Raw genomic sequence first — 26,025 nt, forward strand, 5'->3', positions numbered from 1 at the left:
AAAAAAAAAAAAAAAAAAGGTGGCAAGAACACTTTCCAAATTATTACGTGGCCAGTATTACTCTGATACCAAAGCCAGATAAAGACATCACAAGGAAGGAATACTACAGACCAGCATCTCTCATAAATGATATAAAAATCCTCAAAACACTAACAAAAAGAACAAAATTGGAGGACTCACACTTCCTGATTTCCAAACTTACTACAAAACTATTCGAGTTTTGTATTTTGAATTAAGACAGTGTGAAACTGGCATAAGTAAACATATAATTCAATGGAACAGAATTGAGAATCCAGAAATAAAACCATATATTTATGGTTAATTGATTTTTTATAAGATGCAAAGACCATCCAATGGGGAAAGAATAGCCTTTTCAACAAATGGTGACGGGACAGCTGGATAGTCACATGCAGAAGAATGAAGTTGGACTCTTCACATTACATACAAAAGCTAGCTCAAAATGGAGTGAAAACCATAATGTAAGAGCTAAAACTATAAAAACTTTTAGGAAAAAATATACAGATAAATTTTCATTACTTTGGATTTGGCAATGAATTCTTAACCATTACAGCAACAGTTTGAGCAACAAAAAACTAAATAAACTGGAATTCATAAAAATAAAAACTTGTATTTCAAAGAACAGATCAAGAAAGTGAAAAAGGCAAACCACAGTACAGGAGAAAACATTTGCACATCATATATCTGTTAAGGAACTTATATCCAGAATGTATAAAGAATGCTTACCTCAATAATAAAAGGACAAATAACCCAATTTAAAAATGGGCAAACTATCTGAAGACATTTCTTATCAGATATACAAATGGACAAGAAGAAAATGAAAAGATGTTTAATATCATTGGCCATTAGAGAAAAGATCAAAGACCACAAATTCACAGCATGTAGGATAGTTAAAAGAAAACTGTCAGATAATAGTAAGTGTTAGTAAGGATATGGAGAAATTACAATCCTGATAAAATGCTGGTCAAGTGTAAAACGCAGCTACTCTAGAAGAGTCTGGAAGTTCCTCAGAAAGTTAAATAAACAGCTAGTATTTGACCAAATTATTTCACTCCTAGGTCTTACACCTAAGACAAATGAAAACATATGTTCACATAAAAACACGTACATGGAAGTTTATAGCCAAAGGTGGAAACAATCCCAAATGTCCTTCAAGTGCTGCACGGATAAACAAAATGTGGTACACCCACACAAAGGAATATTATTTGGCCATAAAAGGAATGAAGTACTGATACATACTGTAACATAGATGAATCTTAAATGCATTATGCTAAGTGAAGAAGTTGATCACAAAACACTATATATTATTTCATTAATATGAAATGTCCAGAAGAGGCAAATCTATGAACACAGAAAGCCAGCTGGTGGTTGCCTGGGGATGGAGGAGATGGGGAGATTGGAGGGAAATAGGAGAGTGATAAATAAGTTTTTTATGAAGTGACAAAAACATTCTAAAACTGACTAGGGTGATGACTGCACGATACTAAAAACTACAGTGCACTTTAAATGGGTGAATTATATTTCAATAAAGCTGATAAAAATGTAGTCCAATGTATTATTGTTTTTTAAAATCATGCAGGGACACTTATTTTTTTATTTTACTATAATGGGCAAGTAAAGGAGATACAGAAAAAGCATATTTATAAATAAGCTGGATCTCTAGTTCTTAATCTACTTGGGGCATGGATTTCTTTGAAGATCTGATAAAAGTTTTAGACATTGTGCCTTGAAAGAGTCACATATAATACACTCAGAGGAAAAATTTTAAGGGGCTCACATAACCATGAAGCACCCCCATGGTTCCCTTAGACACTTATGGACTCAAGCTGAGATGAATGCTGTTTACTTACAAAAGGAGACTTAAAAGCTAAACTGGCAGCAATGGTGAGAGCAGGATCCAAACAGCGGAAGATAGATCCAAAGAGCATTAGTTTGCCGATTCTCACATCTACAGGCAAAGAGGCCAAGTGATACCCTAGAGGGGTCAGTGTTTCGTCTGGAGTTAATGCTCCCAAGTCTCGTAATCGTATTTTTGAGGCACGGAGAGAATCAGCGTGTGGGGGTTCAATGAGCCGAGCGAACACAGACTGGAGATTGTGAGTGCTAAACATCTCTAAAATTTTAATTCTGAAACAAGAAAACAAAACAATTGTCAAGTTTATTTCTGGTGGGATGACACAAAGAAGTAAGCTTCTGCCATGAATGAATAATAATTTATAATTTCCCAAATATATGCTTTTATAAACCAAACAATGTCAATTTAAATAAATTAAAAAAAAAAAAAAACCTCTTATGTCCTGTACTTCTCCTACCAATAAATTGCAGAAACACTTTCAGATTCTGAAATTTACTGAGATTCAGAATATATTTCTCTCTATAAACTTCCAAAATACTTTTCTCTGTAACAGTGGATTCAAATCACAAAATAACACTGAAAGATCCACCTACTCTCCTTCCCACATCTGAAACTGCATAGCAATTGTTTATGAAATTAACGTGCATTGTGTCCTGCCTGTGGCAGCTCTTGAAAAGCTGTTTTTAAATTATGAATTTAGGTAATTTTCGAAAGAGAAAAATTTAATATGTAAAAAGCTTATTTTACTTACAATTCCTTTACATTTATACTAATGTAATAGAAGGACCTCAAAATATACCAATTGGATAAAAGAAGAGCATAATATCTTTGTATAAGCAACTTTTTTCCCTTTGGGGTAACATTTTATGGGCATTCTCTCTCAAAATAATGACTTGGTCAAAGGGCATGGATAGCTTTAGAGTTCTTATATAATGCTATGCAAATTTTCAGAAAGGCTGAACCAAAGCTTTTCCAGCTTCAGTAACCTCAATTATTCATTCATTCGCTACATTCTATTTTATGATATTTGTTCTTGTTTGTTCACCAGGTAAATAATGGTGTTTCAAGTTGCTTTTGTTCACTTTGTTCTAACTGATAATGAGGGTGCAGATTTTCCCCTGTGATGATTTAATATTGGTGCTGCCCTAGCAGAAATTTCTTGGTAAGTTAGATTACTTTCTTGATTTATAAGTGTTATTCTTAAGCTCTATTTTAAGGCCATCCTCTGCAATGCAAGAAATCTTGATGTGAAGCAATATGGTAAAGGCAACACTGAAGAGCTCTTTGCAAATGAATGAGTTCGTCCAAGTGCACGCTTGGCAAAACATCTTGTACTAAAAAAAGAAAACATGGAACGTAGGGTGAGAAACACTGGGACCTTTCAGAAGCAGGACACGAGCGAGGACCAACGTGTACCTCAGACAGAGCTGTTCCAATGGCACTCTTTGTATTTCTGGTAGCTGCTGCTTTAGAAGTTGGTGATTAAAGTGATGGCTGGTGAATAAATGGAAGCAGACCCCAGACGCTACACGACCTGCTCGACCTTTTCTTTGCAGGGCATTGGCTTGAGAGACAAAAGTATCCTCTAAACTTTCCATCCCTTTGCTGGCATCATATCTATAAAGTAAAAGAAAAGGTAAAAAGGAGTTACTTTATAAAAATGTGGCCAAGATTTTATTTGGTATGGACAGATCAGATGAACTGCTCTACTTCTGTTGAAGGACAGCGTCCCCGCGTGTTCTGGGATAGTTGAGTGCTAAGTGTTCATTTAAATGGCTTCTTTAGTATATACCACATTCAGGTTTTTTATTCAACTTAAAAAAAATAACGCCCCATTTAATTTTTTTAAATGGGACGTTTTGATATATGCACACTTCGTGAAATGATTACCAATCTTTTGGTAATTAACATATCCATCACCTCCCATACCAATTCTTTTTACAAGTACATGTAAAGCATATGAATGAAAAAAGAAAAATAATTACTTCTAAGGTAAAATTTTAAACTTTCACCTCTGTTTGGGAGGGAATGTAAGATTCATGGCCCTAGCTATAGAAACACTCATATATCTACAGAGTTTGCATAAAGATTTTTCAAACAGTAATCTACGTAGCTTAATAGCATTAGCCTTTAACACCTGTGCTGCTCCAATTGCGGCATCTTTAGCCCCTCTTTTACATCACCAAAAGAGAATACCTCTTTTCTTTCATTTTCCCAGAATCAATGACATAGACAACATCATCGATGGTTATGGATGTCTCAGCAATATTGGTGGAAATTATAATCTTAGTTACACCCATAGGAGGTTTTACAAACACAGCCTGCTGCTCTTCACTGGATAAAGACGAATGAAGTGGGTGAATAACACATCTAAAAAAACAAAAAAACAAAAACATATTGAGTGTTCTAGCACAAAACACTGAAATCAGGTTATAACGGGTGGATTTCTATGAAAGCAATATGACTCCCAAAACGAGCAGCTTCTCTACAACCTGTCCTCAAGATCCAAGTCTTCTAAGTGAAAAGGCTTTTCCTGACCCTTACAAAGTACTTACTGAGTTCTATGAACTAAAAACCTTGCATCAACTTGGGAAAAACTGGAGTGTAATTCAGTAGTAAATAATTAATAAGAATAAATAGTTGATATTCTACAAGTAACCCAAGCCCAGCACACACTAACCAAACAAGAATTTTTTTTCCCTATGCTTAATTCCAGAGAGAGAGCGAGACAGTTGTGTATGCTAAGAAACTTCATTCTTCTATTTCTAGGGGGTGTTCATCTGTCAAATAGCTGTCCCCTTAGTTACGAAGATATACCCAGAGTTTTCTGCTATTGGAAGAGGAACCACTGAAAATCATTTTTTCTCAAAATGGTAGTATTTCTTTGTTGTTATTAACACTGGCTTCTTTAATCCCTGGTATTTGGCAACTGAAATAGCAGTTGACCACTGAACAATCCAGGGATTAGGGAAAGCCAATCCTCTGTGCAGTCAAAAACCCACATATAATTTATAATCAGTCCTTTATTACGCAGTTCCTCTGTACCTGTGGTTCTGCATCCATGGATTTAACCAACTACAGATCATGCAGTACTACAGTATCTACCATTGACAAAAAAATCCATGTATAAATGGATCTGTGCAGTTGAAACCCATACTGTTCCAGGGTTAACTGTACATGCAATTTTGCTGAGATACTATGCTAAGTGAAGAGAAACATTTTTATATAATGGAATAGAGATATGAGTTGACTTCCTGAAACAAACTGCTTTGTGTATTCCCAGCTGGCATAAACAAACATATTCTTGAGGAGTGACACCAGGATCTAAAGAGGGTGATGACAGTCAAAGAGATCTTTCTGGTAATTCCTTTTCACATATAACTGCAGTAGATGATTAAGAATATAAAAAACAATTACTTACCGATTACTACGTCTATTGTTGAAAAGAGAATTAGACTGGAGCTGTTCATACAGCATTTTGATTTCTGCTAGTCCCGGTAAAAATACAAGTATAGCACCTGGGTATATAAAAAGAGTTGGACCATAAAAAGGCTAAGCCCTGAAGAATCGACACTTCTGAACTGTGGTGCTGGGGAAGGCTCTTCAGAGTCCTTTGGAATGCAAGGAGATCAAACCAGTCAATCCTAAACGAAATCAACCCTGAACATTCACTGAAGGACTGATGCTAAAACTGAAACTCCAATAATTTGGCCACCTGATGAGAAGAGCCGACTCATTGGAAAAGAACCTGATGCTGGGAAATTTTGAAGGCAAAAGGAGACGGGAACAATAGAGCATGAGATGGTTAGGTGATTAGATAGCATCACAGACTCAATGGACATGAACTTGAGCAAACTCCAGAAGACAGTGAAGGACAGGGAAGCCTGGCTTGCTGCAGTCCATGGGGTTGCAAAGAGCCAGACACGACTTAGTGACTGAACAACAACGTATAAAAAGAATCAACCTGATAGATGCGAAAAAGAAAAACTATTATGGATTATAATTTTAAATGAAAATGTAATCTGAGACTTTTTCACCATCAATTTTCTCTTCTTTGTAAAGTGAAAGTCACTCAGTCATGTCCGACTCTTGTGACACCTTGGACTGTAGCCAGCCAGGCTCCCCTGTCCATGGAATTTTCCAGGCAAGAATAATGGAGTGGGTTGCTATTTCCTACTCCATGTCTTTGTAAAGTCCCTGGGGAATTAAGTGGAAAACGAACTTGTAAAATATATTTTCTGACTTAATAACTAAAAAATGAATGAGGTATTTATCTTTCTAAAACAGAAAAAAATACGTGTAGAAAAAATAATGCCTTACATTACATAAGAATCATTAGCAAAGCTTTTTAAACATACTTCTTCAATGTACTGGCTCTGACATTCTCTTTCTATAGAAAGAGTCATCCTTCTAATCTTATAAGACAGGAAGACTCTTCTCTACATTACTAAGTAAAATCCATAAACATTTCACTGGAAATGAGAAAAAGGAGCTATAACTGGCCAACCAATCTGGTAATCTAAATTCAGATACATGTTGAAGAGGCCATACAGAAATTAACCATGCCATAAATATGTCTTATGGGTTTTAAAATTTTACATTGAAGATAATAAACAGTGATAACTGATTATAGTGTATTTCTGTGTTAAGAACAGTCACTCAGCAATAGACATGTTTTGTGCTTCATTCAGAGAGGAAACTGACACTCTTCAATAGCCCCTCCTTTAATCTCACAAATACTTATTGGGTACCTTTGTCAGCTCTGTGCTAGGTATAATGGAAGGTAAAACAAAGATCTACCTACAACGAACTCATGACCAATTATTTATCATGCTTATTCTCCCCACAAAATAAATAAGGAAACTAAATTATTACAAAAATTGAAGTGAGAAGGACAAAAGACATCTTTCAGTGTTCATTCTAATACTTCATAGTTTACAAAGAATGTTCATACGGATTATCTCCATTTGATCCTCATAACCACCTGTTAAGAAGAGTATTAGTACCCTTAAGGTGACCAAGTCACACAGTCAGGTAACAGAGCTTAATAGGAAGGGTGTGCGAACACAAATATGGGGTTTCTGGTACCAGATCTATGCTCTTTCCATTACATACACCATGCTTCACTCTATTAAAGTAACACAAAATTTAAGAGTGGTAAAATAATCTATATGTAATGGGAAAAAACTGTATATTTCTATGTGCCTTTGATCTGCTCTGCACTCATGGCTTGGCCATCAGTATCAAGGTTATCTTTAATATTCACAATATGTCACCAACTGCCTAATCACTACATCAACTTTACTTTGAATTCAGATAACTTTCCAACATTTATTTTTGATTGCTATACTTTACTTTTTTCAATAATAGTCTTTTCCTTTGGGATGAAATAAGATATTTAATCCAGTGATAATGCATTAACCAACACTGGCTATTTGCCAAGAAGTGAGAAACAAGGCACTTCAATAATTCTGTGTGTTTCACATGTTTCTTTAGAAAATACCATTAATGATTAAAATCCAGGCAGAAGAGGGCAGTCACTAAACACTGTGTAAATGAAAAAGTTGGCTTAAAGCTCAACATTCAGAAAATGAAGATCATGGCATCTGGTCCCATCACTTCATGGGAAATAGATGGGGAAACAGTGGAAACAGTGTCAGACTTTATTTTGGGGGGCTCCAAAATCACTGCAGATGGTGACTGCAGCCATGAAATTAAAAGACGCTTACTCCTTGGAAGAAAAGTTATGACCAACCTAGATAGCATATTCAAAAGCAGAGACATTACTTTGCCAGCAAAGGTCCATTTAGGCAAGGCTATGGTTTTTCCAGTGGTCATGTATGGATGTGAGGGTTGGACTGTGAAGAAAGCTGAGCACCAAAGAATTGATGCTTTTGAACTGTGGTGTTAGAGAAGACTCTTGAGAATCCCTTGGACTGCAGGAGATCCAACCAGTCCATTCTAAAGGAGATCAGCCCTGGGATTTCTTTGGAGGGAATGATGCTGAAGCTGAAATTCCAGTACTCTGGCCACCTCATGTGAAAAGTTGACTCATTGGAAAAGACTCTGATGCTGGGAGGGATTGGGGGCAGGAGGAGAAGGGGATGACAGAGGATGAGATAGCTGGATGGCATCACTGACTCGATGGACGTGAGTCTGGGTGAGCTCCAGGAGTTGGTGATGGACAGGGAGGCCTGGCGTGCTGCGATTCATGGGGTCGCAAAGAGTTGGACAGGACTGAGCGACTGAACTGAACTGATTCATTCTTAAAGAGTTTATATTCTACTAAAGGAGACCATTAGTAAGCAGAACTACAATTTTGGATAGTGTTAAAAGTACTATAATAAAAATGAAACCCATTTTTGGGTATTATGATAGAGCGAGGGGAGAGACAACAGATAGGGTGGTCAGAGAAGACTTCTCTGAAGAGAAGACATTTGATGGAAACCTGACTGATGTGAAAGATCCAGTTATGAGATCTGGGGATTCATTCATCCTGGGGGTAAGGGGCTACAGATGAGGTAAGAGGGCCACTAAGAAGACAGTGAGCAAGGCAACAGTAGGGATTGCCCTGTGTTATTAACAGGAGGAGGAGGAGTAATAACAGTCATAATAATAATGATGATAAATAGACTAGCATAATTTTAATACTGTTAGGGGCAGTAGCTACTGGGCATTAATTATATACCAGGCACTGTGCTAAGTGTTTTATATATGGTTTCTTTTAATCCTCAAAATAGAGGATTTATTATTGTCTTTGTTTTACCATGGGGCTTCCCTGGTGGCGCAGAGGTTAAAGCATCTGCCTGCAATGTGGGAGACCTGGGTTCTATCCCTGGGTCAGGAAGATACCCTGGAGAAGGAAATGGCAACCCACTCCAGTATTCTTGCCTGGAGAATCCCATGGACAGAAGAGTTTGATGGGCTAAAGTCCATGGGTCGCAAAGAGTTGGACACGACTGAGCGACTTTACTTTCACTTTCACTTACTTTTCTTTACCACAAGGAGCCTGAGGCATAGAAAAGATAGGGGCTTTATCATCCAAGGTTACAGAGTAGACAACAGGAAGTTTAACAAATTCTCCAAAGTCTGTTCTCTTGACCCCATGGTCCTGTGGTCTCCAACTGTCGAGTCTTCATGTGACTCAAACACTCATTACCAGATTCCCATTTAGCCAGGGACTCCCAGATGGTGCAGTGGTAAAGAATCTTCCTGCCAATGAAGGAGACGCAAGAGATGTGGGTTTGATCCCTTGGTTGGGAAGACCCCCTGGAGGAGGAAATGGCAACCCACTCCAGTATTCTTGCCGGGAAAATTCCACAGACAGAGGAGCCTGGTGGGCTTCAGTTCAGGGGTTGCAAAGAGTTAGACATGACTGAGCGACTGAGCAGGCACGCACAGAGGCAAATGAGTGTTGAATACGCAGACACCTAGGCTTCTTTTTAGCCTTCTTCCTTTTGGATTTCATATTGTTAATGTCCTTTTACTCAAGTGGGTAAAAGGTAAAATTTCCCCCTGAAAAATCTAATAAGGAACTTTACAACAACTGGGGATGGAAAGGTGAAGAAAACTGGGGTGAGGGCTCCAGGAAGACAGGTTGTCCCCACAAACCCCCATGTCAGGAAGGAGGGTCCCTGCCCTTGGCCGGCTCACGCTTAAGACAAACAACAGTTACCTGGAGGGTAGGAGTGCTTTCCGTCCACAATCCACTCTAACAAGGCCTCGATTAATTCAAGATTAACCTTTTCAAAATCCATAACGGACATTGTTTTGATGACTGATTTGCTAACTCCTGCAAGAAAGGTAAAAATAATAAAGATATTAATAGTTTCATGCCTTATTGAAGAAAACATGCCTGGGAACTAGGTGTATCTTGATTTAATAACACAGATGATGCACTGAAATGAACTTTTTTCCTTCAGTCTCTCAGAAAGTACAGGCTCACTAGAAGCACTTTGTTACCTGAAGAGCAGGCTCCTGGCCCTGCTTCAAAGGGCCAGAGAGGCAACTTTTTACTGTCTTCCTTCCTTCCCCTTTTATCTATCATGCATCTATTGACAGTTTAAGTTCTAGAAACAAGATTTAAAGTCAAATGTATTTCAGAAAACCCTTCCAGATTTAATCAAGTTGTGAGTCGTATCAGACAAAGTCCAGCTAACAGTAATTGTAAAAATCAAAGCACACAGACCACAGCTTTCAGCATCATTTTTACAACAGTGACTTTTAACTTTTAGATTCCTTTGAGAAAATCGTAAAAGTTACAAATCTTCCCTGAAAAATACATGTGATTTTAATGGCTTCACCAACACCGCTGAAGTCTACCCACAGACCTCAGGTTAAGGGTCTACAATCTCCTTCTAATTCATATGAGTCCTAGTAAAAGACATAGTTCCTTATGTTGTACTATAAGCCTCTTTTTGAAACTATAAGCTCTTTTTTAAAAACAAACAGCAGGGACTTCCCTTGTGGCCCAGTGGCTAAGACTCTGCGCTCCCAATGCACGGAGCCTGGGTTCCATCCCTGGTCAGGGAACTGCACCCCACATGCCATAACCAAGAGTCTACATGCAACAACTACCACAAAACAAAGTCCCAAACCAAACAAACGAGCAGCATAAACGGGGAGACTAACTCTCCAGAGATAGCTGCCCTTTCCTTTAGGTCTTTCTAATGACCCATCACCTGAAACAGAATCTAACCACAGCTAAATAACTAACTGTAGTTGGTATCAAGGAAGGGAAGCTTCCTACATTTTGCTGAAAAGCTTGAAGAGAGGCAAAAGCCATTTTTAAACAACGCTGTTCTAACAGTGAACCGTATGTCGGTAAAAAATCAAACAAAGGAAGAAACAGGGTACGCAAGCAAAGATGTGGATGGTATGGAAGGTAGAGCAGGAATCATTTTTATTTGCCAAGATTCCAAATAGCCAGACTTTTCCAAAAGGAGAACCAGTTAACTGGAAAAAAAGGGAAACGAAAAATATTTTTTTAATTAAAAAAAAGTTCAGCAGGGCTTACTAATCAATTATATATTTTAAAAGACTTATTATTCTCTTTCAACTAGAAAAAGTTTTAAAAATTGAGCTAGGGAACAACATTTAATTTTCTGAAAGGTGAAAGGAAGCACTGAGATCAGCTAGATAGAAGTCTTCGTTTCAGAGGGAGAGGGAGACCAAGAGAACCTAAGAGACCGGCCCAGCATCACACAGAAAACAGCAGCAGAGCCAGGCTCCCGACCTCAAATCCTTAGAAAAGATTTCTCAGAGGCACTTTCGGAACTTCTGTGTCCTTGCGCTGGACATTAGAAGGACTGTGACTTAGATCCAGTCAAAATTCTTAAAGAAAACTCTGGAATTTCAAAAGAGAAACCAAAGAGAGTCCTGTTAACTAATGTAACAGAATAAGGAAATGGGAACTGTCAGCTGGTATGAAGTACAGAAAGAACAGAAACATTTGAGTCAGACATTCTCATCTGCCCGCACTAACTGACTGGCCCTATGCTGTTGATTTGTATTGTCTTATTTAATCTCCTAAACAACCACATTTGATAGATACGGACACTAGCAATAGAGAGGATGAAGAACTTGCACCCAACTGGTTTTATGACAGCCTGGGGAGTTAAGTCCAGGTCTGTAAGACACAAGTCTGTGCTCTTAACCTCGCTTCCCAGGATGTCGGGAAGATGAAGTCAAATGTTTGGGAGCTATGTGAATCTTCCTGAACAGCAGAACAAATGGCTAATGCCCTAGCTCCTTTATGATCACCATTTCCCACGCAGGACTGAGTCTCTGGTGGAAGGAGGAAAAGGAAAGCTCACTTGCCTTTTCTGCTACAGAAGTAGCAAGGATCTGAGGCCCTTACACCTTGAAAGGTAAACAGTTTTTTGGGTTTTTTTTGGAAGGACCAAGAGGAGTTGTGGTGGCAATCCAGGGAAAAGAGAACAGGAAAAGCAGCTGAGACCTGTCTAGGCTTTAAAAAGAAGGCAAAAGTAGTTATCTTAGGATTGCTATGGATTCAGCCCAGCTGACATACGGAAGGCTACCTAGGAACAAAGTTGGGTGGGATCTAGCGTGGGAGGAGAGAGTACCTCACAACACAGGTAAAAGCACTCAGCACCAGGTGGACCCTAAAAAAAGATTTTTCAGGCCCATTTTAGGTCATTTTCCAGGCCCACTGAATAATGTTAAAACTAGTAGGTGAAATTTTGAGGATATTTACATAGTTTCAAATCTCTCTCTACAACTGACTCATCAACTACCAAGGGAATAAATAACAACCACACAGAGAAGAAACACAGGCATCATCTTCACCAGTTGGTCAAAGCTAACACTGCCAGTAATGGGACAAGCCAACATCCTATCCTCCTGATAGGATGCACTGAGAACAAGGCTCAACATTATTTCTGTGGTTTTCTAACCAAAAACACATAACCTAAAATTATCCATCAGGCAACACTGGACAAATCCAAATGAAGGGACATTCTACAAAATACTTGGCCCAAAACTCTTGAAAAATGTAAATCATAAAAGAAAAATAAAGGCTGGCAAATTTTTCCAGATCAAAAGAAACTAAAGACACATGATGACTGAATGCAGTATGTAATCCTGGGTTGGATACTGTACCATTTAAAAAATAGCAATAAAGGACATTATTGAAATAATTGACAAAGTGAGAATATGGACTATGGATTAAACAGAAGTACTGTATTGTGTTAAATGTCTTCATTTTGATCATGCCTATTGTCGTGGGGTTTTTCTTTTGGCCGTACCACATGGCTTGCAGGATCTTAGTTCCCTGACCAGGCATGGAACCATGGGACCAGGGAAGGATCAAATCCTGCCCTAGAAGCGGTTCTGCTAAGTCCTAACCACTGGACTGCCAGGGAATTCCCATATCCTATTGTTATGTAAGAGGATGTCCTTGTTCCTAGAAAATATATACTGAAATATTAGGGGTTAAAGAACATCATATCTGCAATTTACCCTCAAAACATTCAGGAAAAATATATATACATGAACACAGGGCAAATGAAGCAAAATGTTAATAACTGGTGAATCAGGGTAAAGGATATAGGAGAGTTCACTGCAGTCCAGCAGACTTTTAATTCTAAATTTAAAATCACATCAAAATACAAAGTTACAAAATACTCAAGAATATAATTTATATTTTACCATCTCATTTTTCTGTAATGAACACATTTCTTTTATAATCAGAAAAAAACCCACCAGTAAATATAAATAATAATGACTTTAATATGTATTGGAACTGTTATTTTTCTATTATTGTGATGAACTAAAGACAAGATAACTATGAAACAAGAGCTATACTTTTCTTTTTCTGGTTACCTTTGGCATAACTGTAAAATTCCCCTAGGAAGCACATTACCTTGATAGCGGGCAAGGAGCTGTTTAAAATCTAATTGTTGATCTGGTACCGCATCTTTGACAGAATCCTGATCCTGGAGGTGCAGGGAGAGACGCAGGTCCTCCTCCACCTCCTCAAATGCGGTTCTGCTGCGCCTGGCCTTGAGCTTCTCCTTTGACATCTGTTTCATGGAGCGGGCGTATGGGCTCCCATCCTGCAACACATACCTGAGCAGGGACGACAAAGGAACGTGCGGATATGGATGTGGGTCTGTTGGTGAGGAATGACAACATTCACCTGTTTCACATCTCATTCAGCACAATGTTGCTCTGCTGCTGCTACTGCTAAGTCGCTTCAGTCGTGTCCGACTCTGTGGGACCCCATAGACGGCAGCCCACCAGGCTCCGCCGTCCCTGGGATTCTCCAGGCAAGAACACTGGAGCGGGTTGCCATTTCCTTCTCCAATGCATGAAAGTGAAAAGTGAAAGTGAAGTCGCTCAGTCGTGTCTGACTCTTAGCGACCCCATGGACTATAGCCCACCAGGCTCCTCCGTACATGGGATTTTCCAGGCAAGAGTACTGGAGTGGGGTGCCATTGCCTTCTCCGAATGTTGCTCTACTTCTGCCCAATTCACGGGCTATTCTTCCACCAGTCTAGGATTCCGTCATGCCCTACTTCTGGTGGAGAACACATTGAAATGCTTTTGGATCTGCTTTAAGATAATTTTGGGGGTAGTGAGTTTGGAAAAGAGAAAAAAGACAGGGAAACTAAATGAAGGATAATTTCCCCAGAGGTTCACATTCAGTGGAAATGGGATACAGCCCACAACACAACTTTAATGAGCTCCCTAAGTATGATTATTGCACCATGAAGTTTGAAAACCACTGATCTAGCTAGGGTTGTTAGCCTGAGAATATTGCATCATTAAATAAACAAAGAATTAGGAGGGGGCTTATTAGAAACAGAAAGAGCAGAGAGAAGGAAAAAAAATTTAAGGTGTCAGGTGTGACAGGTGTTTTCCTTCTGGAGTTCAGAGGTTAGGAATGAAGATACTGATCTGGGAGCTTTTGGCACAGCAGCAACAGCTGAAATCACAGCAGCAACAAATGAAATAAGCCTGAGAAGAAACAGTGCAAGGACAAAACTCTGGGAATCTGAAGGTCAAGGAATAGGAAAGAGATGCAAGGTTTTCCAAAAAGCAGAAATCTGCTGGCATCCAAGAGACATGATCATCCTCTATACAGTACCAAACTTAAACACACATCTTAACATCCACATCCACTGCAAACTCCTTGAAGGCAGAATAATAATAACAGCTAACACAAATATATAATTATATATTCTTTGAGCTATTTCAAATCCTGAAAGATGATGCTGTGAAAGTGCCGCACTCAATATGCCAGCAAATTGGGAAAACTCAGCAATGGCCACAGGACTGGAAAAGGTCCGTTTTCATTCCAATCCCAAAGAAAGGCAATGCCAAAGAATGCTCAAACTACTGCACAATTGCACTCCTCTCACACGCTAGGAAAGTAATGCTCAAAATTCTCCAAGCCAGGCTTTAGCAATACGTGAACTGTGAACTTCCAGATGTTCAAGCTGGTTTTAGAAAAGGCAGAGGAACCAGAGATCAAATTGCCAACATCCGTTGGATCATTGAAAAAGCAAGAGAGTTCCAGAAAAACATCTATTTCTGCTTTATTGACTATGCCAAAGCCTTTGACTGTGTGGATCACAATAAACTGTGGAAAATTCTTCAAGAGATGGGAATACCAGACTACCTGATCTGCCTCTTGAGAAACCTATATGCAGGTCAGGAAGCAACAGTTAGAACTGGACATGGAACAACAGACTGGTTCCAAATAGGAAAAGGAGTACGTCAAGGCTGTATATTGTCACCCTACTTATTTAACTTATACGCAGAGTACATCATGAGAAACGCTGGGCTGGAAGAAACACAAGCTGGAATCAAGATTGCTGGGAGAAATATCAATAACCTCAGATATGCAGATGATACAACCCTTATGGCAGAAAGTGAAGAGGAACTAAAAAGCCTGTTGATGAAAGTGAAAGACGAGAGTGAAAAAGTTGGCTTAAAGCTCAACATTCAGAAAACGAAGATCATGGCATCCGGTCCCATCACTTTATGGGAAAGAGATGGGGAAACAGTGGAAGCAGTGTCAGATTTTATTTTTTTGGGCTCCAAAATCACTGCAGATGGTGACTGCAGCCATGAAATTAAAAGACGCTTACTCCTTGGAAGGAAAGTTATGACCAACCTAGACAGCATATTGAAAAGCAGAGACATTACTTTGCCAACAAAGGTCCGTCTAGTCAAGGCTATGGTTTTTCCTGTGGTCATGTATGGATGTGAGAGTTGAACTGTGAAGAAAGCTGAGCGCCGAAGAATTGATGCTTTTGAACTGTGGTGTTGGAGAAGACTCTTGAGAGTCTCTTGGACTGCAAGGAGATCCAACATCCTAAAGGAGATCAGTCCTGGGTGTTCATTGGAAGGACTGATGCTGAAGCTGAAACTCCAGTACTTTGGCCACCTCATGCGAAGAGTTGACTCATTGGAAAAGACTCTGATGCTGGGAGGGATTGGGAGCAGGAAGAGAAGGGGACAACAGAGGATGAGATGGCTGGATGGCATCACTGACTCGATGGACATGAGTTTGAATGAACTCCGGGATTGGTGATGGACAGGGAGGCCAGGCGTGCTGCAATTCATGGGGTCACAAAGAGTCAGACATGACTGAGCGACTGAACTGAACTGAACTGAATACATAATATATTGCCTGTGAATTCAAACAATTTGAATAGTAAATATTTGCTGAAAGGGGAAAGCAAAATGCTAAAACTGAAAAATTAGAAGAAAAAATAACACATTTATCAGCATCTGGGCACAATGAGGTAAAATAGTTTTTTTGTTTTCAAGGACTTTCATCAAACCTTATAATAAATAATATCTTCCTTACCGTGTCACAGCAATTGCATCTTCCAGAAAAAACTGATCAACAGGAAATGTACGACCTAGAAAAACAAGAAGACAGAACAAGTAAGTCTCAGACTACCTGTTCAACTATCTTGAAATTATTTGTATATGTAAAATTTTCTTAAAATGAAGCTTGGCACAATAAGGTGCTATTTGCTCTGTGGTCTTAAAAGTATCCAAAAAACGCTTTTGATGATAAAAATTGGAAGGAGTAGATTCCCATTAATAAATAAAACAAGTGTATAGTTGGAGAAATGATCATTTGCTAATAAGACCTTTACCTCTTTTAAAAAATCTGTTATACCCTTTCACCCTCTACCTCCTTTCTCACAGGGGACCTTGTAACAGTCAAAAATTGTATTCTAGATCAAGAATATAATTTCATCTTTAAGTCTACTGTTGATATCCTCTATAACTAGAATAAGTAGTAGTATTATCAGTGTTTCCAAACTGTTCCTTTAGCAATCCACTGCAGAAGGATAAGCCAAAAGCCCAAGGTGGTAAATCAATCCCACAATGAGACTGAAAGCACCAAAAGAAGACACAGACTACCCAATTTCACTTACTCCCAGAGGGGGTCAATATCCAGAAATTTAGCAGAATTCATCAATGAACAAATATGCTATACATAGATACAACTTTCCTCTTTATGACAGATTACCATTATAAATTCACATTTTGATATTAAACACAACAGAATGCTAGAAATCCAATTACCTAGACTTTTTTTAAAGCACATATAAATTAAAATCTCCCAGCAAATGAATATAACATTACCTCTTTATTAATTTCATTATATGGTTATGATTTTGTTATAAACAAATCATTCTTCTCTAGAAGGAGGTATAAATACTTATTCATTTATATCTCAAATGAACTTTAAAATAATTGTATTTGCTTATTAGGACAATACTTATTTAATGATGCATTTTAATCACCTGGTATAGTGATAACTGGGCAGGAATTAAAATATTCTGAAAAGAGCTCAGCGTTTAAGGTTGCACTCATCAGAATAACTTGAAGAGTTGGTCTCTGCAACACAATGTCTTTCAAAACTAGTAGTAAGAAGTCACTAGAGGAAATAAAAGAAACACCTGAGGATCAAACAAATTTAACATATGAAAATTAATAAACTTTGACATATTTCAAGTAAGTATAATACCTATGTGAAAAAAACTTACAACACTCTGAGAAAGATGTATCATGTTTCTAGATGTAAAGACTTAATGCTATCAATTTCCCATCAAATAAACTAAAATATGTGTAGTACCAATCAAAATACCAACAGGATTTATCATTACATTTGATAATTCTACCTCTTGATATCTATACGTACATAAAGAGGCATACACAATGATTTTCATTATAGCGTAGTTTATAATAGTAAATCAGTGGAAACTACTGAAATGTCTATCAATCAAAAAATGGTTAATTAAGACAGTATCATCCATTCTAAGGAAAAACATGAGGCAGATAAAAAGAATGGAGTGGAACTCTAGCTACAGACATGAAAACATGTCTAAGCCATACTGTTAGTGGAAAAAGAACCCACGCTGTAGAACGCTATGTACCACAGAACAGCAATGGCCTAACTGGTTTCCCCGGCCCTTGACCCCTTGAAATCTATTCTCAACATGGCAGACCAATAATTCTGTTCAAATGTAAACCTGACTGTTCCACTCTTCTGCTCAACATCCTTCAAATGACTTACCAAAGTTCTTACTAATGAGGCCCCAGAATCTGCAGCCCCACTACTCATTTCCTGTCACTCTTCCTCTTGTTCACTTGGCTTCAGCCACAACGTTCTCCCTGATGTCTTTGAGACATGGACCTCTGGTCCCCTGCATGTGTTATTAATGTGCCTAGAAAGGGCTTCTCCCAGATACTCACAGAGGTAAGCTCACTCAGTCACTTTCTTCAAATCTTGACTCAAAATGTGCCTTTTCAGCGAGGCCTTCCCTGGCCACCATGTTTAAAATTGCAAATGCTCTCATCCCTTGCATTTCATATTACCCTTTCTCTTCTTAGCACTTAACAAACATACCTTATATTTTACTTCTTTATGTTGCTCAATGTTGGGCTCTCTCACTAGAATGCAAGCTCTGTGAGGACAGGGATTTTGGTTATTTTGTTCTATAAGATACTACTTTAGTACCGAGACCAATGCCTGGGACATAGCAGGTGCTCAATAAATGCTTGTTGATTTACTAAATGAATATATAATTAGTCAAAGAAAAAAAGGTCATGAAACAAAAGTACCTATTTCTCACAAAGCAAGCATATATGTTAATATTTATTACCAATCTGACTGTTGCCGTTATCTCTGGGGGGGATCAGGAATGGTTTGAGACTGTTACAGGGGACTTTGGCTTTATCTACATTGTTTCCATTTTTCATAAGAGTATATTCTTATACTACTTAGTTTTCTTTAATGAGCTAATTTAATTACATTTATGATTTTTCTGTTTCTATTTTAGGGAATAGGAAAATAATATAACAATAGGCAAGTGGTTAGGTATTCATTCAGTTGGCCAAAAACTTAATTTGGGTTTCTGGCCAACCCAATATTTATGATATACCCATACATTAGAATTTCCTCATGCAATTATTAATAATAATTTCAAAGACAGTTCATGCTATTAAATATTAGATCAAAAACAGCACACACTATATAATCCCAATAGTGTTTATGGACACACATCTCTTTCCTAACTCCCACTATACTCCCAGAAGAAAACAGAACAAATTCTAACATGTAATTAGCCATTCTATAAGGGAAGATTTTCTTGACATTGCCTAAATGTGTTAAAATAATGTCTCTCCGATCAAAAAATTTATTAAAAAATTTAAATATAATTTTTCTCTATTCAACCTTTTATTTCTTAACTGATCTTAGTTCCTAGAATTTGCTATTTTCTGCCTTTTTCAGTCACTTATTCCCTACTTTTTGTTATAATTCCCCTACTTTTTCTTATAATTTCAACAGTCCATTCCCATAGATTGGTATTTGTAAATTCTCAAATCTCCCTTCTCCAGTGTGTTATTTATCTTTATTCAGAAACTGCTAATATTCTATATGTCACTGTGTGTGCTAAGTCACTTCAACTGTGTCCAACTCTTTGCAACCCTAAGAGCTGTAGCCCCGCCAGGCTCCCTGGTCCATGGGATTCTCCAGGCAAGAATACTGGAGTGGGCTGCCATGCCCTCCTCCAGGGGGTCTTCCTGAACAGGGACTGAACCCCGACTCCTGCACTGCAGGCAGATTCTCTACTGCTGAGCCACTAGGGAAACCCCTGTATGTCACTAAGTGTTTTTTTTTTTTTTTTGTCACAAAGTTTTTATAAGAATCTTTTTCTGAGAACACCATTGCAGCCAGGAACCAGACCCAGTGCTACCCTCCAGTTTCTTTGAGTTTGTGGAAGCATAAATGTTATAAAACCCAGAGCTATTTTTTATGTTCAAAATAACTTCCCCTAAAATTTAAAAATTAATTTTCAGAATACAATCATTTAAATATTATTCTTTTGGTAGAATGCTTTGATTTCTTCTTCAGAGTTGTTCAGTGATTCTTAGTTCTTTTTTCAAATGTTCATTTTACCATTTAGTGGCAAACTGACACTACTTACCATTTACTCTCCCCACTGTTCCCCGAGTCTCTACAAAAAGATGATTTGCCCGTCAGACGCAGATTTTCAGTGCTTTCTACACAGCTACGTAAAATTTATTCCTGTTTTGTTATAGGAATTCTTTTTATTTATTATTCTTAAAACAATGTTTTGGCTACACCATGCGGCTTGCAGGATCTCAGTGCCTCGTGTGTGTGCATGTGTATGTTCAGTCGTGTCTGACTCTGTGACCCCCGTGGACTGCGTGTATGTCTGTGTTCAGTCGTGTCTGACTCTGTGACCCCCGTGGACTGCGTGTATGTCTGTGTTCGGTCGTGTCTGACTCTGTGACCCCCGTGGACTGCGTGTATGTGTGTGTTCAGTCGTGTCTGACTCTGTGACCTACGTGGACTGCTGACCAGGGATCAAAACTGGGGACCCAGCAGTGAAAGTGCTGAGTACTGACCACTGCACCACCAGGGAATTCCCTGATCTATTCTTTTTATATAAAAATCCTTTTCTTTAGTTCTAAATTTCTTTATATTTCCTATTTATAACTAGATCAGTGTTATTTTCTAACAGTCTTCTGGTTTTTTGTCTTCCCTGTTCAGTTCCTGAAAACTATTTCTCAGCAGTAGCTGGGACCTCTTTTCACATGTGTTTCTTTCTCCTTTTTAGTTTTACTATGATCTATTCTGGCTTCTCTGTCAACCCTTCAACTTAACTTAGATTTTTCTTCTTCTCAAGATACTTATAATAGTACAGTCCTTTTGGCAAAAGCCTCATTACTTTCACAGGATCATCTCTTTTTACCACTACTTTACTGCTTTAGAGCATGATCCACGTGACAAGACTGCCAGGAGAAATATCACCCTCAGACATGGCGATGATACCACTCTAATGACAGAAAGTGAAGAGGAGCTGAAGAGCCTCTTCAGCTCAGTTCAGTTGCTCAGTTGTGTCTGACCCTTTGCAATCCCATGGACTGTAGCACGCCAGGCCTCCCTGTCCATCACCAATCCCAGAGCTTGCTCAAACTCATTTCCATCAAGTTGGTGATGCCATCCAACCCTCTCATCCTCTGTCGTCCCCTTCTCCTCCTGCCTTTAATCTTTCCTAGCACAGGGTCTTTTCCAGTGAGTCAGTTCTTCGCATCAGGTGGCCAAAGTTTTGGAGTTTCAGCTTCACCATCAGTCCTTCCAATGAATATTCAGGACTGATTTCCTTTAGGATGGACTGGTTGGATCTCCTTGCAGTACCAGGGACTCTCAAGAGTCTTCCCCAACACTACAGTTCAAAAGCATCAATTCTTTGGAGCTCAGCTTTTCTTATGGCCCAACTCTCACATCCATACATGACTACTGGAAAAACCATAGCTTTGACTAGATGGACCTCTGTTGGTAAAGTAATGTCTCTGCTTTTTAATATGCTGTTTAGGTTTGTCATAGCTTTTCTTCCAAGGAGCAAGCATCTCTTAATTTCATGGCTGCAGTCAGCATCTGCAGTGATGTTGGAGCCCCAAAAAATAAAGTCTCTCACTGTTTCCCCATCTATTTGCCATGAAGTGATGGGACCAGGTGCCATGATCTTAGTTTTCTCAATGTTGAGTTTTAAGCCAACTTTTTCACTCTTTATCAAGAGGCTCTTTAGTTCTTTGCTTTCTGCCATAAAGGTGGTGTCACCTGCGTATCTGTTATTGAAATTTCTCCCAGCAATCTTGATTCCAGCTTGTGCTTAATCCAGCCCAGCGTTTCTCATGATGCGTTTCTGCATAAAAGTTAAATAAGCAGGGTGACAATATACAGCCTTGACATACTCCTTTCCCAATTTGGAACCAGTCTGATGTTCCATGTCTAGTTCTAATTGTTGCTTCTTGACCTGCATAGAGATTTCTCAGGAGGCAGGTAAGGTGGTCTGGTATTCCCATCTCTTGAAGAATTTTCCACAGTTTGTTGTGATCCACACAAAGGGTTTGGCATAGCCAATAAAGCAGATGTTTTTCTGGGATCCTCTTGCTTTTTCAATGACCCAATGGATGTTGGCAATTTGATCTCTGGTTTTTCTGCCTTTTCTAAATCCAGCGTGAACATCTAGAAGTTGATGGTTCATGTATTGTTGAAGCCTGGCTTGGAGAATTTTGAGCATTACTTTACTAGTGTGTGAGATGAGTGCAATTGTGTGGAACATTCTTTGGCATTGCCTTTCTTAGGGATTGGAATGAAAACAGACCTTTTCCAGTCCTGTGGCCACTGCTGAGTTTTCCAAATTTGCTGGCATATTGAGTGCAGCACTTTCACAGCATCATCTTTTAGGATTTGAAATAGCTCAACTGGAATTCCATCACCACCTAGCTTTGTTCATAGTGACGCTTCCTAAGGTCCAGTTGACGTCACATTCCAGGATGTCTGGCTCTAGGTGTGTGATCACACCATCATGGTTATCTGGGTCATGAAGATCTTTTTTGTATAGTTCTGTGTATTCTTGCCACCTCTTCTTAATATCTTCTGCTTCTGTTAGGTTCATACCATTTCTGTCCTTTATTAAGCCAATCTTTGCATGAAATGTTCCCTTGGTATCTCTAATTTTCTTGAAGAGATCTCTAGTCTTTCCCATTCATTGTTTTCCTCTATTTCTTTGCACTGATCACTGAGGAAGTCTTTCCTATCTCTCCTCGCTATTTTTTGGCACTCTGCACTCAAATGGGTATATCTTTCCTTTCCCCCTTTGCCTTTCACTTCTCTTCTTTTCTCAGCTATTTGTAAGGCCTCCTCAGACAACCATTTTACCTTTTTGCATTTGTTTTTCTTGGGGATGGCCTTGATCACTGCCTCCTGTACAATGTCAAGAACCTCCATGCATAGTTCTTCAGGCATTCTATCAGGTCTAATCCCTTGAATCTATTTGCCACTTCCAGTATAATTGTAAAGGATTTGATTTAGGTCATACCTGAATGGTCTTGTGGTTTTCCCTACTTACTTCAATTTAAGTCTGAATAAGGTTGAAAGAAGAGAATAAAAAAGCTGGCTTAAAACTCAACATTCAAAAAACTAAGATCATGGCATCTGGTCGCATCACTTCATGGAAAATAGATGGGGAAAATTGGAAGCAGTGACAAATTTCCTCTTCTTGGGCTCTAAAATCACTGCAGATGGTGACTGCAACCATGAAATTAAAAGACGCCTGCTCCTTGGAAGAAAAGCTATGACAAACCTAGACAGCATGTAAAAAAACAAAGACATCACTTTGCCAACAAAGGTCCATTTAGTTTTGGTTTTTCCAGAAGTCATGTAAGGATTTGACCATTGGACCATAAAAAAGGCTGAGCATTGAAGAATTGATGCCTTTGAATTGTGTTGCTGGAGAAGATTCTTGAGAGTCCCTTGGACTGCAAGGAGATCAAAGCAGTCAATCCTAAAGGAAATCAACCCTGAAAATTCATTGGAAGGACTGATTCTGAAGCTGAAATTCCAATACTTTGGCCACCTGATGAGAACAGCTGACTCACTGGAAAAGACCCTGATGCTGGGAAAGATTGAAGGCAAAAGAAAAGGGTGGCGGAGGATGAGATGGCTGGAGAGCATCATTGACTCAATGGACAAGAATCTAAGCAAACTCCAGGAGACACTGAGGGACAGGGGAGCCTGGCATGCTGCAGTCCATGGGGTCGCGGTGAGTTGGACACAAGTTAACAACCGAAAAACAATAACTACATGACAAACTATGATTGCCATCTATTGAATGGTCCTTCCTTTAAAAATATTGAGAATTTTTGTTTTATATTTCAAGCCTTTAATGACTTAATTCCATTAAAGTAAAATCCAAATGCTTTATTATTCACAGTGCATAGTTTCCTGCTTTTTTTAGCTGTCACCTTTCCTCTCATTTCACTACTGAAATGTTTTCAGCTTCACTGGCTTTCTCCCAGTTTTTAAACTCATGAAGCCCTTTACTACTGCAGAGTCTTTGCAAATGCCTGTCTTGCCCTCTTATGTCTCATGAGACTCCTTTCCATACTTCTGTTTTTAATTTAAATGTAATTGCTTCAGAGATATAATCTCTACTATCTCAAGGCTCTCTCCCCCTAAACACAGCTTCCTGTTTATTCCTTTATGGTACTTATTCCAATTTGTAGTTATTTACCTGCTCATTATTTGTTTTTCCTAGCAGACCATAAGAGATGAAGGGGAACCATGAGTTTGTTCACTATAGTATCCCCAGCAATTAATACGCCACCTGGCAGTTAATACAGGCTGAATAAATATGTGAATGAATATCAGAACTGAATGGGCTTCCCAGGTGGTGCTAGTGGTAAAGAATCTGGCTGCCGATGCAGGAGATCCAAGAGACATGGGTTCGATCCCTGGGTTGGGAAGTTCCCCTTGGAAAAGGGCATGGCAACCCACTCCAGTATTCTTGCCTGGAGAATTCCATGGACAGAGGAGACTGCCAGGCTCAGTGCATGGGGTTGCAAAGGGTCGGAAATGACTGAAGCAACTTAGCACTTAGCACATCAGGACTGAATGACTGACCAAATGAATAAAGAAGGAAGCACATACTGACTAATCCATCAGCTGTGACATACATTACACACGACACTCCTGCTAAGCACAGTGCCCAGCTCAGCAAGGTACCTCTTACTAGATGATGTCCATCTAACAGGATGACTCTTCCAGTGATAAACATGTGCTGCCTAGCATTTTCTGTGTTAGACCCTGAAGACCAGGAAAGCAGTTCCTCTTCTTTAACTTAGGCCTTTTCTATGGTAACCACCATTACTAGCCCTAAGGAACTGAACTGGAAGCAGAACAAAATTCTTTCAGCCTTGTCTCCATTCTATGTATGTGGGTGCTCATTTGGAAAATCTTTGTTTTACCTTTCTTCTGTCCTCTCGTGAACTTCATCAACAATGATATGGGTGACTCCCTGCAGAGCTGTGTCTCCCTCCAGCCTTCTTAGCAGCACTCCCGTGGTGCAGTATAACAACCTGGTGGCTGAGGACTTACACGTAAAAGGGCACAAAAACGTTAATGAAATTTTTGAGAAAAGGAAACACTTTCCCGGCAAAGCCATTTTTAATAGGTATAAAGAATATTGAACACACCAGCAGTTCCATTTAATATGAACCAAGAGACTAAATGCATAGTTTCTTGCTGGCAATAACAATAAAAGCCTTCCCACTTCAGATGAAAATTTTAGGACTCATAGAAAGCATTTAAAAATTATTATAAAACATAAAGATAACAGTGAATGATGAAACAAATTCTGAATTTATTCATTCTATATTTGATTAAATGGATTAAGCCCCAGTCTTAGGAGTAAAGCAGCACTTAGTAGATCACTTCTGCCAACAAAGAAAAGACGGTCTTTATAGAGGAAATTAAGTATAGCCCAATAACAGTTTAAACCAAAATATGTCTAAAAGGACTTCAGCCCTGTTGAAGTATATATATCATCTTGCCCGTGAATATCCAGACACCAATGGCTCTTTGTACTTTAAAAATTTGAACTTCTGTCATCAGGAAATAAGAAGAGCATACAAACCTTGACACTTTCTAACCGGATCTGGTATCCCACAGTCAGACCCACTCTTTCTGCCCTTTCTTTAGCAACGCGCTCAGCAACAGAGATGGCAGAGATTCGTCGGGGTTGGGTACAGATGATGTTAGCCACCTTCTCAGGGGGTCCATTCAGAGAATCATCCAGAATAAACTGTGGAATCTGTGTGGTTTTCCCACATCTGTATGTCAACAAGATGTAGGACAAATAAGTCCTAAAATGAGGGTTTTCAAGTGCTACTTAACTGAAGAAGCAATCACACGCAATGAGGAAAGTTAAGAAAGCTAATTAGAATAAAAATTCAGCTTCATTTATCTTTCAAACCTACCTACTGACTTATTACCTACAGCTGATAACTCCTAGGAATTTGCACTGAGAATAACAAAGCAATCAAATAACAGTTTATTATTATTTGTAAAACTGGGACTATTGACTAAACAGTAGCTTAAGGTCTATAAATGCCTCTAGGAATGTGAACTCTACATATGAATCCCAGAGAAACAGGAGTATTATCTTATGATTATTAAAATACTTTGTTTTTCCCTGTTGGTGTGGCACTGCTTGACTATAAATAGACTGAAGTTAAAAAGACAAGAAACCGGAAGATACAAAGTTACTACTATATCTGTGAGT

At 38.8% G+C, this 26,025-nt stretch overlaps 1 protein-coding gene across 5 annotated transcripts in view; it reads right to left on the bottom strand.

Annotated features, from left to right (window-relative positions):
- The window catches only part of DHX57 (DExH-box helicase 57), a 60,311-nt gene that overhangs the window by 14,292 nt on the left and 19,994 nt on the right, over positions 1 to 26,025 (bottom strand). For all 5 annotated transcript variants that reach the window (XR_011569220.1, XR_011569221.1, XM_019970028.2 and 2 more), the window contains exons 8-17: positions 25,378 to 25,573; positions 24,710 to 24,834; positions 17,170 to 17,303; positions 16,215 to 16,269; positions 13,257 to 13,462; positions 9,549 to 9,665; positions 5,295 to 5,391; positions 4,070 to 4,243; positions 3,290 to 3,490; positions 1,869 to 2,145 (exon numbers count right to left, since the gene is read on the bottom strand). Coding sequence is in view for 3 of the 5 variants with exons in the window: in XM_019970028.2 (XP_019825587.2) it covers positions 1,869 to 2,145; positions 3,290 to 3,490; positions 4,070 to 4,243; positions 5,295 to 5,391; positions 9,549 to 9,665; positions 13,257 to 13,462; positions 16,215 to 16,269; positions 17,170 to 17,303; positions 24,710 to 24,834; positions 25,378 to 25,573 (1,582 nt within the window). In the remaining 2 variants the exon portion in view is untranslated. The remainder of the gene's footprint in view (positions 1 to 1,868; positions 2,146 to 3,289; positions 3,491 to 4,069; positions 4,244 to 5,294; positions 5,392 to 9,548; positions 9,666 to 13,256; positions 13,463 to 16,214; positions 16,270 to 17,169; positions 17,304 to 24,709; positions 24,835 to 25,377; positions 25,574 to 26,025) is intronic.

Source organism: Bos indicus, chromosome 11 (genome assembly GCF_029378745.1).
Source record: "Bos indicus isolate NIAB-ARS_2022 breed Sahiwal x Tharparkar chromosome 11, NIAB-ARS_B.indTharparkar_mat_pri_1.0, whole genome shotgun sequence".
Lineage (NCBI taxonomy): Eukaryota > Metazoa > Chordata > Mammalia > Artiodactyla > Bovidae > Bos > Bos indicus.